At 32.4% G+C, this 18,018-nt stretch overlaps 4 protein-coding genes across 6 annotated transcripts; 1 reads left to right on the top strand and 3 right to left on the bottom strand.

Annotated features, from left to right (window-relative positions):
- Window positions 1–570: 570 nt before the first annotated feature.
- LOC105949442 (protein FATTY ACID EXPORT 1, chloroplastic) lies at window positions 571–2,881 on the bottom strand. The gene is made up of 6 exons (XM_012972752.2): window positions 2,612–2,881; window positions 1,840–2,059; window positions 1,357–1,524; window positions 1,211–1,257; window positions 1,078–1,118; window positions 571–957 (listed from the first exon to the last, which is right to left on the bottom strand). Exons 1-6 carry the CDS (start codon window positions 2,720–2,722, stop codon window positions 861–863), a joined length of 684 nt encoding a protein of 227 aa, XP_012828206.2. The 5' UTR covers window positions 2,723–2,881; the 3' UTR covers window positions 571–860.
- A 1,073-nt stretch (window positions 2,882–3,954) lies between these two features.
- On the top strand, window positions 3,955–6,686 carry RECA3 (RECA homolog 3). Of its 2 annotated transcripts, none has more exons than XM_088824419.1 (8): window positions 3,955–4,179; window positions 4,395–4,443; window positions 4,596–4,810; window positions 5,073–5,160; window positions 5,470–5,642; window positions 5,759–5,911; window positions 6,004–6,138; window positions 6,207–6,686. In XM_088824419.1, exons 1-8 carry the CDS (start codon window positions 4,087–4,089, stop codon window positions 6,495–6,497), a joined length of 1,197 nt encoding a protein of 398 aa, XP_088680545.1. In that variant the 5' UTR covers window positions 3,955–4,086; the 3' UTR covers window positions 6,498–6,686. The 2 variants fall into 2 exon arrangements, with proteins under 2 accessions (XP_088680545.1, XP_012828219.2); XM_012972765.2 differs by having other exon boundaries at window positions 4,006–4,179; window positions 4,590–4,810.
- Window positions 6,687–6,864: 178 nt separating this feature from the next.
- On the bottom strand, window positions 6,865–8,829 carry IQD12 (IQ-domain 12). Its single transcript, XM_012972592.2, has 5 exons — window positions 8,468–8,829; window positions 8,095–8,379; window positions 7,807–8,013; window positions 7,597–7,713; window positions 6,865–7,502 (listed from the first exon to the last, which is right to left on the bottom strand). Exons 1-5 carry the CDS (start codon window positions 8,543–8,545, stop codon window positions 7,053–7,055), a joined length of 1,137 nt encoding a protein of 378 aa, XP_012828046.2. The 5' UTR covers window positions 8,546–8,829; the 3' UTR covers window positions 6,865–7,052.
- A 4,037-nt stretch (window positions 8,830–12,866) lies between these two features.
- On the bottom strand, window positions 12,867–15,969 carry PAP16 (purple acid phosphatase 16). 2 transcript variants are annotated; one of them, XM_088824811.1, is made up of 5 exons: window positions 15,579–15,969; window positions 14,148–14,372; window positions 13,721–13,997; window positions 13,472–13,646; window positions 12,867–13,256 (listed from the first exon to the last, which is right to left on the bottom strand). In XM_088824811.1, the coding sequence occupies exons 1-5, from the start codon at window positions 15,826–15,828 to the stop codon at window positions 13,059–13,061; spliced, it is 1,125 nt and encodes a 374-aa protein (XP_088680937.1). In that variant the 5' UTR covers window positions 15,829–15,969; the 3' UTR covers window positions 12,867–13,058. The 2 variants fall into 2 exon arrangements, with proteins under 2 accessions (XP_088680937.1, XP_012828032.2); XM_012972578.2 differs by having other exon boundaries at window positions 12,867–13,269; window positions 15,579–15,965.
- Between the last annotated feature and the right edge of the window lie 2,049 nt (window positions 15,970–18,018).

The raw sequence follows: 18,018 nt of genomic DNA, 5'->3' as shown, positions 1-18,018 counted from the left end.
CGAGCTGCTTAGTTGGACTGGAAATAATCATCTTAGGTGGAGATTTTAGACCGAAAATAGCCTAAAAATGAACTACATAGATGGAGAAACGGGACTGGAAATAGACAATTTAGACTGTAAAAAGAGGACTGACTGACAGTGATAAGAACTATCTTTTCCAATTAATGTGGTTGGCGGAGATTAGGCAGTTGGCGGCATTGGAATAGTAGGGAGACGAGGAAGAGTGGAAGAGACACATTTTTATTAGAATGGATGTGGCTTTGATGATGGATGAGTTAGAGTCTATTTCCCGTCTAAAGTGTATATTTTCACTCTAAGTTCTTTAATTAAGCTGCGCGATGTACTATATTAAAGGATGTTGAGCAAATTGCCCCTAAGTTTTTGATTTATAGTTTTGATTCATCATTCATGATTATTATTTTACAACTGAATGATTTAGATTTGCAGGAGATATTTTATACAAACGCAATAGATTTATTGTTATACATTTGAAATTCTTGACTTCCGAATTCCAATACATTATTAACCTAATGATTTTTACTTCTACTCAAATATTTTACGAGCTAAATATAGAAATAAATTCGATATCGTACAATAAACAACACGAACGTCGTGTTAAATTATAACATCTTACATAACATTTCCAATAAATTTATAATATACCCATAAATAACCGTACTTCTCTTTGACATACAAACTGTCGTTTGCTCCTATACCAACATCATGTAATCGAAATGCACACACACGAAAACCGATTTTTCATCTTACTCAAAATAAAATATCTCTCCCACTGGCAAATGGAACTCGATTTTTTCAATTAAATGCGGGAATTTGATCTAACATTTGTCAAACTGAAAAGCCTACAATGATTCAGCAGAAACCGAAGACTTCAACTTCTTTGGCGGAGGATTCCCTCCAGATATCAATACATACGAATAGAAGCACAACATTGCAGCACTGTATTACACATTAAAGCAACAGAATTAAAAGAAGAAGAATAAACGAGAATATCGATAACGTTAGAAAATATCCGAGTAAGAAGATCAGTAATTGTGAAATTATGGCAGTATAGTATACCTTATGACAGCATTAAATCCCGTTGGGAAGAGGCTTTTAGTCTGTAAAATAATGTCGACTTTTTTCAGTTAATTGTGGAATATAATAAGTAAGCAACAAGTGGAAACAATAACTCAGAAACTCGATTTATTACCAACGAATAGGCTTGGAAATTCTTCCACAGTAGGGCCGCCGCGAGGACTGCGTTATCAGAGAATATATCAGGATCGATTTTTCGAAAATATTTACGTGATCACCTATTTTTTTCATACATACAAAAAAGAAAAAAAAAAAAATCACCTCCTTGGCCGAGTATAAACGGTAAGCTGGACTTTCCTTGCTTCCAAACCTTCAAACTGATTGTGCTAAGGGCCAATAAAGCACCTCCATAGAGAACGCCATTTCTTAAAGAAACGGGATTTCTTGAGAAAATAAAGCCAAGGACTCCCCCACCTAGCACAAGCCCACCTACAAAAACAATTTACTTATTTAAAAAAGTTCCGACTCTAAAATAAATTACTTCGTTTGGATAGTAACTTTCACATAATTGCCATCGCAATTTGTGCGAAACAAAATGGATATTTTTTTATAGCAAAATCGGAGCAGCTCCATAAAACCGTAGATTCAAGATAAAAAGAAGCTTTATTGACAAAGAATCACTTCACGAACCAATTAGAAGCCAATGACAGTTTTTCCGCAACATCTTAACACGAAAAACAAGCTCAGAAAAAAGAATGATACTATTTTTCAGATAAACGAAATTATTGGTCCATAAATACTCACCAAAGGGGATTCCGAAACAAAAATCGTGAATCATTGCTCCCTTTTTCGGCTGGCTGACGGCTTGTTCATGTACGTGCCCGTTTGGTTCTCCGACTACGGAAACTTCTTTAAGAGGATTCGATTTTACAGAGAATGGATCTTCTTCGTGGCTTAGGGCAGCCTTATTCACCAAGCTGGATACCTCCACACCACTTCCATCACTGCCCATAACATTTAAAACCTGAAAAATAATGATACTCGAGTATTCATAACACCATCGAGTGATCAATGCATACATTTTCATTTCATAATTATATCATTTTTTTTCAATCAACGGTTAAGAATGCAAACAGTTGAAAAAAAAAATTAGGGTAAATTTATGAATGAAAAAGAATTGCATTGTATAACCGATACCACTTCCCGACATTGTCGGCGGGGGTATCGATTTAGGTAGCTTTCATGTATCTAATTATGGATTCGTTTGGGAATAATTTTTGAAACTCATGTTCAATTGTGCAACTCTTTTCTTATTTTAATCGGTGTCTTGTGCTCCAATTGCAGAGAACAAAAGCCCTAAAACATAATTTTGGAGTTCATTCAATCTGATTCGTTAGCATTTCCTAAAACCCAAATCAAACAAACTGAAAATTATGGGAAGCATAAAACAAAACTCGATTGACAAATACAGCATCGCAAAATCAAATCAAATCAATCAAACACCAATTCAATAAAATTTAGGGTTCGAGGGTAACAAATTGTAATTTAAAAAAATCAAAATTCCTGAAAGACCGACCTTTACGGGACGAAAACAGGCGGGGCGGGGCGAGTATGATCTGGCGTGGAGCTGCAACCGGCGGTTAGCTATGGAAGAGAAAGATGAGAGCTGAGTAATCGCCGACGACATCGTTTCGACTTTGTTTCTACAATTTGACGAGTTTAATTTACAGAACTCTGAATAAACAGATGAAGAAGAAGAAGAAGAAGAAGAAGAAGACCGAGCTCTTGTGAACGGAGTAGAGAGAATTGGTCAACAGAAAGCTCTGACTTTTAGCACGTTTTTTCTGAATTTTATTACAACTGCTTCTCTTTTTTATTTTATTTTTTTTAAATAAAAAACCCTCAAGTTTGAGTAATTATGAAATGAAAATGTAATTATGAAAGGGCTAAATACAGTTTGCACCGTTAAACTATAGGGGTGGTAACACTTATCCCCTTAAAGTTATAAATGTAACACTTACCCCCCTCAATAATGAATTTAATGATAAAACTTTGACTTTGAATGATGTGGCATTTTTTCTTCCCAAATTGTCCTTCTAGTTATTATATTGATGCATATATAATAAATTATTTTCAATAATATTTCAAAAACTAAATTTTATAAAATATAATAATTATTAAAAAAAATATTTTGATTTATGTTTAACTCCACATTTTATTTACTATAGACCCTAATATAAATAAAAATCTCAATATTTTAAAAAATATATTAAATACGTTAAACATTTGCAAGAAAAAAAATATTTTCAAGACTTAAATGGCCAATTTTTTTATGATAATTATTGATTTGAAAATTTATTTTAGTTACTTAAATATAAATTTTAATAAAATAATATTTAAATATTTAGACGTTTAAATTATAATTTCTTATTAACTTTTGAATGCATATTGTGATTCTCAAAGTAAAAAGTGGGATGATATTAGAGTCATATACGCATTAAAATAACTATATAAACTATAAAATCATAATTAAAATTCGAATAATCGTTAACTTTTTATTAGCTACAAATGAACACAAGATAAAACAAAAATACACTAAAATTCAATTTTTTTCATTCATAAATTTACAATATTGAAATAATAAAATTAAGTTTTGGCAAAGTTGTCGAATTTTTTATTATTACATATTCATTATTTATTTAATGGCTAGAAGGACAATTTAGGAAGAAAAAATGCCACATCATTCAAAGTCAAAGTTATACATTTAAATTCATTAATGAGGGGGGTAAGTGTTACATTTGTAACTTTAAGGGGGTAAGTGTTACCACCCCTATAGTTTAAGGGTGCAAACTGTATTTAGCCCATTATGAAATGACAAAATAATAAATCGCTAGGCAAAAAACGTGCTTCTAGCGCACCACGATTTTAGCTTCCCTTTCCCCAATCGAAAATTGGCGCCACTGTCGAGTAGAATTGTTTTCATACTGTTCAGCAGAAAAACCCTAATTGCTTGCATCTCTGCATAAACTCCGCGAAGAAAGTCGAAATTAAATGGTTCCTTTTGCAGCTAAATCGGTTAATTTGTTTCGATTGAATCGGTTTTCGACCTATCGTCTCTCATCTCTCCTCTCCTCGAAACCACAGGTATGGTGTGCGTGTGCGTGCGTGTGTGTGTGTGTGTGTGTGTGTGTGTGTGTGTGTGTGTGTGTGTGTGTGTACATGCTTATCTGTAGCTGTTTTTTTTTTTTTTTTTTCTTTTTTAGACTGATGTTTATGTAGTTATTTTATAGTACAGCTGGATAATTCAATTTTGCCGGGTTACTGTTAATTTTTAGCATTAATTTGCATTTAATTTTCAGAATTCATTTGCTGGAAGAAGGGCGCAGAGCACTCATGCATCGCCAACAGGTAAAAGATTGCATTTTTGCAATGTTTTTTGTTTAAATCAAAGCTGACTGGTTAATGGTTATATAGGTGTTTTTTGATATTTGTAAGTATTGCTATTTTACCTTCTTTTTTTTTTTTTTTCTTTTTTGTGTGTGTCTTGGTCTTAGTTGAAGTTCCGGAATATACGTATGATGATCATACTTCAGAGGATTCCAAGGTGACAGAAAAAGACACCGCATTGCGTATGGCTCTGTCTAAGCTTTCGGGGGAGTTTGGCAAAGAATCAATGCTTTCTTTGCATCGATTCTTTGGTGCTAGACGAGCCCCTGTAATATCAACCGGCTCGTTGAGGCTGGATCAAGCTCTTGTTATTGGTGGATTACCGAAGGTTTTACTTCCGATACATTACTTGCACTTTTTTGTTATTATTCATTTCTTGGAAGTGTGAAATTGCAGATATGTACTTTCGGTGATATTATAGGCTTTTATTTTTGTGTTTTTGCACCTTTACAAATGCGCCTGTGCTTAGTGCATCGTTTCCAGTTGCTATTTATCAACGAGGAGAAGAATTCCCTTCCTCTAACAATATGTCTTTTAGGTTTTACATTTGAAATATGAGTTTCCATGACGTGTCTTATTGTTTTCATTAGGGAAGGATGGTTGAAATTTATGGCCAAGAAGCATCGGGGAAGACCACACTCGCGCTTCATGTTATTAAAGAGGCTCAAAAGCTTGGAGGTACTCACCTATTTCTCGAGTTTTTTATATGGAATCTTGGAATACAAAACTTTCGGGATAATTGATTTTCGAAAAGCAGGCTGAAGTTGCTAAAAGTAAAAACAACCCTTATAACTAATAGGCTTAAAAGGTGGTAGATTGTGCCCCGGTAGACGAGTTTTTCATGTTCTCTCTTTTGCTTTCTTCTTCGTACCTGTATGTAGTGAGCATGAGAGAGAAAAGTAAAGAAACAGCATATTCACTTTCCGAAGATTTTCACTATTCAATATTCTCTATTTTCCGTTGGAAACTAAATTATTTGTCTAATAGGTTACTGTGCCTATCTTGATGTGGAGAATGCAATGAGCCCTTCGCTTGCAGAATCGATAGGTGTAAACATAGACAATCTCCTTATTTCACAGCCAGATTCTGCCGAGAATTTGCTAAGTGTGGTGGATACCTTGACAAAAAGTGGATCGATTTCCGTAATTGTTGTTGACAGTGTATGTATCTCTGTACAAAAATAGTGTTCTTTTCTGTTTTATCTTGAAAAATCTCCTAATATTCTTGCCGTATTTGTTATCCTCTGCATAATGTTTTCTCTATAATGGTTTTGCAGGTAGCTGCACTCGTTCCTCAAATTGAAGTTGATGAATTACAATGTGGTTCCTCAAGCACAAGTGGCCAACAATCGAGAATAATGACGCAAGCACTACGGAAAATACATTATTCCCTATGCAATTCCAGTACTCTTATTATTTTTATTAACCAGGTTAGTGAACTTCGTTTGATTTTTTTTTTTTTTTATATATATACTTATACACACTGCGCGTTTTGTAATCATTTTTCACTTAGCCCACATAGGTAAGAAATAATTTGAAATTAGTCGAAGGCTCTGTTCGTGCGGATGAAGTAACCTGTGGTGGAAACGCCTTGAAGTTTTACGCTGCCGTACGGATGCGAATCAGCAGAAAAAAGTTGCTCAAGAGAGATGACAAGGTAATTAAATAAATAAACGAAAAACTATATAATATCGTTGTGTGAATGATTCTCTGCTCTGCTGTCAGGCAACAGGTCTAGATATTTCTGTGCAAGTAGTTAAAAACAAACTAGCTCCTTCGATGGCAAAAGCGGAATTAAGTTTAATATTTGGGAAAGGAATATGGCGAGAAACAGAGGCGTTAGATTTGGCTTGCGAGCATGGTGTAATAGTGAAAGACGGGTGTCACTATTTCATTGGAGGGAAAATCTTGCACAGTCGAGAAGAAGTTTTAAGGTATCTTTCGAAGAAGGAAGGTGCTTTGGACAATATAGTCAAAACTTTGAGGTGTCATTTGTTTGAGGGACAAATGATTTGAGGACGTCGTAAATTATCGTCTGTAAATACTGAGGTGTTCGTTTTTTAAACTACAGATGAAATTGTTTCTACTATATTATATTGATCTTCTGCAGATTGAAAATAAAGTTCAAATTGAGAGATTCTGTTGTAATAGTCAAACATTTTCATTGTGTACTTTGTTATATGACATTCTTTTTTAATCTTATAATTCAGCAGTTTTTTCTTTCTGACATTTAACCTATGATCTGTGCAGGTAGTTGTTTGTGATGAAGAACTCGTTTTTCTATAATCGTGAACCGAAAATAAGAACTAATTGTTTACTTAATCATGGCTTATCTTATCAATCGAACAAAGCGTAACAGTATTAAAGAAACGTACACCAGAACAAGCAAAAACATATGTTCGAAATAAAGGAAACTGAAAGATCGACAAACCATATAAAAGCAGATAAAACACTGGAACCCCAAATAAACCAGTAGCACGACATTGAGTTCAAAGACTCGAAACCGAAAAAAAAAAAGAATATTTTTTTGAGTGACATGCGTATATATACACATTACGAGTTGTCTTAATCTCAGTTAAATGTTCCGAAAGTAGAAGACAAGTGCTGAGAAATGCTGTTCCTTTTGTTAATTTCACCATTAAACGAACTCCAAGAAGAAAGCCTGTGTTTAAACGGAGAATATTCTTCGCCAGAGTAAGTATCGCACAATCTAAGCCTCTGCTTCGGTGTGCTTAAAGACCTCGACTTTGCCTTTGCAGATTCCGTCGAAGCCATGTAAGTTGGAAAAACGGGAGAATTCGGTAAAGATCCTTCTTCTCCAATCGATCTCTGTTTTATGTGACAAAACGATCTCCTTGGCTGTGAATAAGACGAGTTTAAATCGTCTGCTGTTTCTTGTTCGAACGTTTTTCTCAGCTTCACTTGTGCTAAATGACTTGCATCGACACCTGTATAACTATTCGAGTGAAATATACGATTCAGCTTCATTGGTTCGTCTAGGCTTTGATCGTTTCTCCTCTCCTGGATTTAAATAAAAAAAGCGAAAACTATTTGATCATTGCTTAATAAACAAGAATCATAATTATTTTAGCAGAAATATATTCAAGATTTTTACTCGATGGGAAAACGAGTATTGCTTCATGCGTTCCCGTTTCGCAACGGCTTCTTGTTTTTGTAGATACATTGCATCCATGCTTTCTTTCGAAACCAAGCTCAGATCCCAGTTTTTGTACTGTAGAAATTATCCAATTTAATTCGATTTTTGTTTTTGTTATAATTTTAAAAAAGTTACCGAGGACTAAAAAAAAACGAATCTTTCGAGTACCGTTAGTTCCTCGGATTTCGTCCCTTCTCTTTGGCCAAGACTAAGTCTTTTTTCACCATGATTAAGATAATCAAGAAGAGTCGGAACCCTTCTTCTATGTACTCGTAAATGCGTCTTAATTACGACGACTCTTCGCCTCGCCAGCTGTCCTCGTACCACCGCTTGAAGCTTCACTATTCCTTTAAGTGCACTCAATGCTTTTCTAGCCTGCATAATTAAAATTTGTTCAACATGTATATATGCATGTATGTATGTATACATTTGTACTTGTTTAAGACAAATACTTACAAGATGTGCTCTGTAAGAAGTTTGGATTTTGATCGCCGAAAAGTGCTGTTTCCTCGACCGGAGTTCGAAGAAGGGGACGTTTGTGAGGCGGACGACTTCCGCAGCGGCGTTTGCTGCCGCCACGGCGGCTTCAGCCGCCGCGGCGGTGGCTACCGCCACCGCCAATGCACGTTTCCTCTGATCTTCGGTGGCGGCGTTTAGTGCCTTCTGAGGGGCTTCTATTACAGGATGAGGAGGCTGTCTGAATTTCAACCTTTGGAATAACCATTTCAAATTCTTTGAATTCTGAGTACTCCAAAAGCAACAGAATTTGTTAATAGAAATAACTAATTAAATCAAGATTCAATTTTTATTTTCAATAATTTATTATTACCTCCTCAGATTTTGGTTTTGAGACAGGAGTGAAGAGTCTCTTGACATAACTGAACCAGCTTCTTTTCTTTTTCCCCATATTGATTTAGATCATCATCCACAATTGTCTTTTTTTTTTTTTATTATTCAGAGAATTTATATTAAAAGAATTGAAAATGAAATCAAGATATAATCTGAATTATGTGAAGCATGCAGGGGAAATATATAGATATATATAAAGGCATGCATGTTCATGTAATATCCAACAATTGTTTTCTTGAATGTGATTCTTGAATCATCATGGTACAAATGGCTTCTGTCTTTTTCTTTTTTGAAAAAATAAATTAATATATTTTATATTCTTACAAAAGCATGTCATGTGCTGATTGAGAGTGATTGTGAAAGCAACTTTAGACAAAAAAAAAAATAAAACAAATAAAAGTTAAAAGGGTATTAAAAAATTGATCTTTCAATTATGAATTAACAAATGCTTTTGTGAGTACAATTTTTTGTTTTAACAGACTCAGAGACTATTAACTGTCATTTTCAGCAAGTGCCTGCCAATGACCAGTTCCCAAATGTCTTTTAGTATGACTGAAATGTTTCCATTATAAATTGTTTTCTTGAAAAAATAAAGGGTAAATTACCGTCACCCTAAGGTAATGTTAAATTATGAAAAAATCCCTCATGTTCGGATAATTACAGTCACCCCTTAACAATGAATCTTCTTACATATTCACTTTTATGGTGTCAAATTCAACAGAATCTTCAAGATTACTTGGAATTTTTCTCTAGTTTGTACTTGTTTTGTGCAAAAATGCAGTTTCTGATGTACCACAATCTGATATTTACAAGCCAAGAGGCACATCTTACGATCAACTTGTTTTAAAATGTGGAGCTCGAATGGGGTAAAACGGGTACAAACTAGAGAATATTTCACATAATCTAGAAGATTCCACTAAATTTTACACTGTAAGGGTGGGCATGTCAAATTACAAAAACACTTCCTCTTTTTTCGGTAATTACATCCATCCCCTCAACTATGTATTGTCTTACGAAACACCCCCTCCCCCCTCTTTCAGTAAGTAAATTAGACAATTTAAAAATGGATGTGTAAAAAAATACGTAGTTGATGAGCAAATATAATTATCCAAATATGATGGATTTTTTCGTAATTTAACCTTACATTAGAGGATGAACGTAATTTGCGGTTATTCGTATACTAAAAGTCTTAAAAGTATTCAAATGTTTGAAAATATGGCCATTAATTCTTTACTAATATGACAATGGATTTGGTAGGTATGTCTCTGCTGAAAACTACATTTACCAAACTAACCTCAAATCAAGTCTACTCTTTTACGTCTAGGATTCTTCTTTTTACCTTAACTTCTAAATGACTTGTAATTGGATGGATCTACTTAAAAGAAAGTGCAACTAAAATTGCAAATTTTAAATATCAAACATTTGTTCCAAATTTGTATTCAATTCTTTGAAAATATATATTTCGAATAAAGATATATTTTGATGGTGCAAGATCTGCACCTTCAAGACGACCGTCAGAGAACTCACCGGTCATCAGGCCTAGGACCGACGGCGATGAAGTTGCAGACAAAAAATAACGACGAGAGAGAATTTGACAAGACAATGTAAAAATGTTCTCGACATCTTGAAAAACGTAACCGTAAATTGTCACATGTCAAAAGCACATATGCTTAGCAGTTGTTCCAACTGGGAATTAAACTTGTAAATTGGCTCTAATATACTATTTATTATTACATTTTAAATGCTATAAGTTGCCATAAAATCAATATACACATACAAATAATATTTATTTAATTCATTGTTAATTGATTTTTTTGCTTTCACAAAAAGGGCCTGTGGGAAGTCCTGGAAAATAGGCCCACTCCATTTTTCGGCTCTCGTGGCCCATCCTTGTACACACATATAATTTTAAATATATATATATATATATATATAGATAAAATATAAATAAATAAATCAAATGAAAAATAATAAACTCCATATAAAAAAAGAAAATAAAACAATAATAATAATAAATAAATGAGATATAGTAGAGAGTGGGGTTTTGACTTTTTAGCTGTTGAACGGGTCCATTAATCCAAAGTTATGAGGAATGTTATGGGATTAGACTATGATTATTAACTTTTGAAAAACAATGCTTAAATCTTAATCCAAAGTATATACCTAACATGTCAAAGTATATGTGATCTGATGAAGTCATTATTTAAACAATTAAAATAATCACTTTTACAAGAATGTTTAATTTATTGGTAGAGAATCTTGATTCTGGCCTTTGGACCAAGTGCAAAATTCCATAAAGTAGCGTTAAATTACGAAAACCTGGGTGGTTTGGTTATTATAGCCACTCCACTCCCTCAACTATTCATTATGTTACATTTTTAGTTTTACTGTGTCAAATTTACCTACTAAATAAGGGGGGTTTCGTAAGAAAATACATACTTGAGGTGGATGGGTGTAATTATCCAAATAAGAAGGTTTATTTTCTGTAATTTGGCATACCTCAGGAGGGTTGTCGTAATTCGTGTTGGATTTTTTAATTGAATAAAATAATTAAGGTATTTCAAATAGGTGTATGTTTGGAATGAATGAGTTTCTTTCCAAACAACACATCTATTTATGAAATAACTCTTTTCAAAACAACATATCCCTTCACAAAAGGACTCTTAAATTTCTATAAATAAGACAAAACCTTATCAGTTTTGCACATGAGATAATAAGACGTTTGTGAATTTCTTCCTAAAAACTCTTCTGTCAAAATTTTGTTCCTACGTTTCTAGTTCGCCGTGGGCTTCGAATTTGTGCAAATATCGAAGTATCCGACTGTTGTATCTTGGGAGACTACCGGGAGTGACTGTTGCACCGTAGACAGCCCGGAAATATTGTCTTAAGGACATTGCTTTTGCAAGCCTCAGTCGATTTTTCGTTCTTCATATTTCCGGTTAATTTCTACCTCCAAGTAAGTGTAATTCTTATTCAACTATTTACGCAGATTGTTATATTTATACTAACAATTCGCCCTCTGAATAAGGGTACATTACGGCCACTCTGAGGTATGGTTAAATTACGAAACTCACCCCTAATTTTTTCAGGTTTTGCTTATGATTGCCAAAACAATAATGGCATAAGCCCAAGAAAATGATGACACCCATTCTCACAAATTTCAGCTTTAAATTTGTTTATATCTCTGCTTTTGACAGCAATTCCATCATTACTCCTATCAAAGCAAAGTTCCATAGATTGCCTCAACACTTACAATTATATATTTTCTTGTTTTTCTTTAATTAGGTTATCTGTTAAATTCAATAAACATTTAATTCTGACTTTTCAGAATTAAATAATAAAAAAAATTGAAGAATCATTAATTAATATAGTTATTTCTTAAGCATGAAAGGCTTTTAAGTGCAGAAAGTGTAGAGTAATCATTATAGACTTGTGGGATTTTATCTTTATCATAGTTTTGCATGCCCCTCATCCATTTGATTAGAGAATTGAGCAAATAAATTAGGGCTGTAAACGAATCGAGACGAGTTAAATGCATGGTTGTTCAAGTTTGTTCGAATCCTATCGGACTTTTAAAGTTGTGTTTGAGTTTAGTTTGATAAGCAGTCGAGTGAAGCTCGAATAATATTTAATCAAAACTTGTACGAATCAAGCTGGGGTAGCTTGATTGTACGTATTTTATAATTTGTTTACTGGAGATCGAGCTTGAGCTGAACTTTGTAGATTAGCAATTGAAAATGTGTTCAAGTGTAATCCGATATGTTAACAAACTGAGCTTTTAACGTACGATCTCGAATAGAGTAACAAGTAGCTTGGTTCAATTTTCCGCCTTAAGCTCAATCCTGTTTTTTTTTTAAATAGGGTAAATAGCATTTTCCACCCCGAATTTTTACTCTGATTCGCTTTACCCCCTCGATGAAAACTTAATTTTTATGGCTCTTATTGTAACTAATTAACTATTTTGGGGTTGAAACTTAAAATTGTTGGGCTTATTTATTGTGGGCTGAAACTTCATATCTTCGGACTGATGCAAATAACAGGTTATCATTCAGTGAAATAAATGGGCTGATAAGCCCAGTTAAGAAAGGTTTTCGAACCGCAAATCGAACCGAAACCGGAAATAAAACAAATCGAACACCGAAAAACCCCTAACCAAAAAAATTCGATTATTTTGGTTTATAGGATTTTAGAAACCGAGTCAAACTGGGTCCGTGCTTGGTTTTTTGGCTGAAATTTCGACAACGCACATGCATTGCACTTCGGTGAGGGCAAAATTGTCTTTTCATTCTCAATTTATGCAATGCACTCTTTTACTCTTTTCCCTGAATTCTCCCGCCTTTGTTAAGGTATTTAAATTTCTTTACTGAAAGATTGAAAAATTTCGACGAACTTCAATAGTTCAAATCACGTCTTGTCGCAAAGATACTTCCGAGCAACGTCATTTCATTACATAATGTGAATCTTACGATCTTTACAATTGATATCAGAGCTAGGTTAAAAGTTTCGAACAATAGGCTTAATTACAATTCTGTCCAAGTATACGAAATCTTCAAAACATGAAGATCAAGAACTCAAGAGGACTTCACTGTGTAAATGTCCGTCTTCCATCGTAATCCACGACTTGAGAGAAAACGGACGCTCGTTAATTTCAATAATTCTCGCCCCTCTATCCCAATTTCCGTAACCACCGTAACCCGTATGCCTAGCAAAGCATAGCCATAATAGCTTCTTCGTATACGGGCAACACCAATCCAATCCATGGTTGTGCCCTACAAACACAGCCTACGATATACATATATATATATATATATATATATATATATATATATATATATATATATATATATATATATATATATATATATATATATATATATATATATATATATATATATATATATATATATATATATATATATATAAACGAAAACAATGTCAAAGTTTTGTTTGAAAAGCCGATGTAATAATTCGATTAATCCCTGACCTTAACAGAAGGCCTTTCTTCGAGAACTTTCATTATCCCCATTTCACCTTCTTGTGAAGCAACATCCTCCGAGAAAATCGAGCCCACGCAATAATGCTTGCTAGTAGTTTCGAAGTTTGGAGCCACCGTTTTATATGCTTCGCTCGGGACATGCCAAAATATAATTTCAGGCACCCTGTGTAAAGTTTTAGGTTAAAAGAAAAAAGTGTAGGAAATATTTTTGGAATTAAAAATTGAATCTTTTGATACCTTGAGTGAGGGTTGATCTCTTTGGATATGTGCTGAAACCATTTTAGTTGGGCATCGGATATAATTTCCGGGTAGGACCCACCGCCCGAATCGAAGAAGTACATATAAACTACGGCTTCTTGAGAATCGCCCGATGATGAAAGTTTAAGGACATAATTCGAAACACTAGGCCATAGATTTTTAGGGCCTTTCTTCGAGTATGACAACGAGTTTCGCTCAATCTCGTTTTTCATCAACTCCAAACGCGTCGTACCTCTAAACCCACATTCTTCACCACCTAATATTATAATCAGATTAAAAGCGCTTTCTTTAAATCGTCCCTTTACACCATCACTACTTATCTAGTTATCTATCACATCGATTAAATAAAGATCCGATTTTTGGTAGCTCTATATCAAGAAACATAGATTTCGAACTCGACTCTCACCGAAAGACGAGGAATTTGTGTCCGGACAATGAATTTGAGGAATCCCAGATTGCGAAAACCAGTCGATCGGCCACTCAAACGGCGCATCGTCGTGGTTTCCGAAAATGGTGGACCAGGGTATTCCCCTGTTTTTAGTAGGTGACAATGCTTTATCCCAATACAACCTTGCATTCTTAACCACTACATTGTTGGCAGTGATAACATCACCAAGGTAGATCACAAAATCTGTTAAATGCAGTCCCCATTTTCATTAGTGTCGGATAATAATAATAATAATAATAATAATAATAATAATAATAATAATAATAATAATAATAATAATAATAATAATAATAATAATAATAATAATAATAATAATAATAATAATAATAATAATAATAATAATAATAATAATAATAATAATAATAATAATAATAATAATAATAATAATAATAATAATAATAATAATAATAATAATAATAATAATAATAATAATAATAATAATAATAATAATAATAATAATAATAATAATAATAATAATAATAATAATAATAATAATAATAATAATAATAATAATAATAATAATAATAATAATAATAATAATAATAATAATAATAATAATAATAATAATAATAATAATAATAATAATAATAATAATAATAATAATAATAATAATAATAATAATAATAATAATAATAATAATAATAATAATAATAATAATAATAATAATAATAATAATAATAATAATAATAATAATAATAATAATAATAATAATAATAATAATAATAATAATAATAATAATAATAATAATAATAATAATAATAATAATAATAATAATAATAATAATAATAATAATAATAATAATAATAATAATAATAATAATAATAATAATTATAATAATAATAATAATAATAATAATAATAATAATAATAATAATAATAATAATAATAAGGGTAAATTACAACCACCCATGAGGTATGGTCAAATTACGAAAAAATCCCTCTTGTTTGGATAATTATATCTGCCCCTCAACTATGAATCTTTTTACACCTCCACCCTTATGGTGTCAAATTCAATATAATCATCTAGATTCTATGGAAAATTCTCTAATTTGTATTCGTTTTATGCAAAAATACAGTTTCTGATGCACCACAATCTGATATTAACAAGCCAAAAAACACATGTTATGATCATCTTACTTCAAAATGTGGAGCTCGAATGCGATAAAACGGGTACAAAATTGAGAATATTCCATATAATCTAGAAGATTCCACTAAATTTGAAACTGCAAGGATGGACGTGTAAGAAGATTTATAATTGAGGGGTTGTTGTAATTGCCCAAACATGAGAGAATTTTTTGTAATTTGACCACAATTAAGGGGTTGGGTTGTAATTTACACTAATAATAAATACTAAAAAAGTAATCTTTACACACTACACACAGACAGACACCTGGTTGCTCTTGGTCGAGTACGGAAGACATAACCCTAGCGGAATTGAGATCCTGACGCGGGCCCCACTCCGTCCACGCGTCCTCGCCGAAGTGCAGGTCGGCGAAGAGGGCGATCTTGAACGGCGCGCCGCCGCGCATTTTAAGGCTATCGTCGTCGTCCTCCGGCGTGATTCGAAGCGGTGCTCCGCGGAGGTGGTTGGCTGAGATGATCAGAAAAGGACAGATTAACGTCGTCCAAAAAATAAACATCGTTTTTAACTCTTAGCAGAGATTATTGTGCGGGTCGTTGTTTCACACAGTTGCACCTAGTATTGGGGGTTTCTGAGTTTTACTACCATTGGAATGGAAGGATATTATTCCTGGCATATCCATTTGTGAAACCCCCACGTTTAATTCATGATCCCTTAATTTTTTTTTTGATATTTTTTATGCGGCACCAGCCGACTAGTGAACTCGATGAGTCGGCTCGAACTCGAACTCGAACTTCGTAAACTTGAGTTTTCTGACGAGTTGAACTCGAACTAGTTTTTAGTTGTTTGGGAGCTCGCGAGCCTTATTTATTATTTTTATTATTTTTAATATATTATTTTTTGTTTAAAGAATGTATAATAATATAAAATATTATAGAAATAAATAAAAATAAGATATAAATATTTACAAAATATATATAATTACAATTTATTGTTCATTTTGTAATTTTTATTAAATAATTTTAATTATAATTAAAAAAAAACAACAAATGGATTCGGGCTCATTTGTCCACTTTACTAGTTATATTTACGTAAATTAAACCCTTATTTGATTTACAATATTAAAAGCTTATCTCAATACTGTCATTACATATGATATATCGAGAGTTCAGGACTATAGGGCATGTTTGGTTCTATTTTCAAAATGATTTTCCAGTTTTATACTATACATAAAATCGGGATTATGTTTGTTTGTGACTTTTCACTTGGAAATTCCTATTTTTCTTAAAACAATTTCCAATAGAAATACACTATTCATACTTTTCCCACTTTTCAAACCTATAATAATACCTACTAACCTATTTCTCTCTCCTCCATTTTTTCTCCCATCTTATTAATATTAATAATATTAATAATAATAATAATAATAATAATAATAATAATAATAATAATCATAATAATAATCACAATAATAATAATAATAATAATAATAATAATAATAATAATAATAATAATAATAATAATAATAATAATAATAAAATAATAATAATAATAATAATAATAATAATAATAATAATAATCATCATCACATCATCATTCCTAATCATTATATTCTACTTTTGCACGTACTTTCGTAGAGAAAATTCCCACAACCAAACATATTCTCATTTCTACATCTACATAAAACTAAAAATACCACTTCATCCAAATATATTCTCATTTTCTACACGAAAACCAATACATCTACTTTTTCCATCAGAAATTTTGAAAACTAGAAATTCCCATTGGAAACATAACCAAACATCTAGTTTTTAATTTTTCTATTTATCAATGATATATGAACGCGAAAAGTTAGTTCTCAAATTTCGTTAAAAAGACGTAGGAAAACTAGAAAATTGGAATAAAATACAAAATGTTCCAAAATTAAAAACTTTAGGATCGGAATCGGCAGCAATCGAAGCTACGTTGCAATTTTCATTTTTCACCCCCTAATTGTCATATATTATTTATTTTCTTCCAAGTATATGCAAGGAAAAATTAAAAAAATAAAAATCGTAAGAAAGTGTGACACACGCGCCCATCAACCGCCTACCAGTTTCTGTCCTTATCAGTTATAGTCAATCTCGTAATTTAGTGCCAAAACCAGGGGCTGTTGTTTAAAGAAGCACTACACTGCGGCTTTCTCCTTCTCATTTTAAATATTTATTGGTAAATTACAAACACCCCCTGAGGTATGGCCAAATTACAAAAATACCCTTCTTGTTTGGATAATTACAACCACCCCCTCAACTCATCAAATTTAGTGGAATCTTCGAGATTATATGGAATATTGTCACTTTTGTACCCGTTTTATCCCATTCAAATTCTACATTATGAAGCAAGATGATCATAATATGTGATTTTTAGCTTGTATATATCAGATTGTGGTGCATCGGAAACTGTATTTTTTACACAAAAAGAGTACAAACTAGAGCACATTTCACGGAATCTAGATGACTATGTTGAATTTGGCACCATAAAGGTGGAGGTCTAAGAAAAAATCATAGTTGAGGGGGTAGATGTAATTATCCAAACAAAAGGGGGGTTTTTGTAATTTGACCATACCTCATGGGGGTGTTTGTAATTTACCCTTATATATATAATAAATAATGCGTCAAAATTAAATAATATATTTACAAGTATCTAAGAAATTAAGTCAAATATGGCAAAGTCGCTGGTAAAACATTAAATAATTAATGAAAATAAGATA

This window comes from Erythranthe guttata, chromosome 10 (genome assembly GCF_056151865.1).
Source record: "Erythranthe guttata isolate IM_541 chromosome 10, IM_541, whole genome shotgun sequence".
In the NCBI taxonomy this organism is placed as follows: Eukaryota; Viridiplantae; Streptophyta; class Magnoliopsida; order Lamiales; family Phrymaceae; genus Erythranthe; species Erythranthe guttata.
Note: the sequence above shows the minus strand (reverse complement) of the source record. Positions and strands in the feature narration are given on the sequence as shown.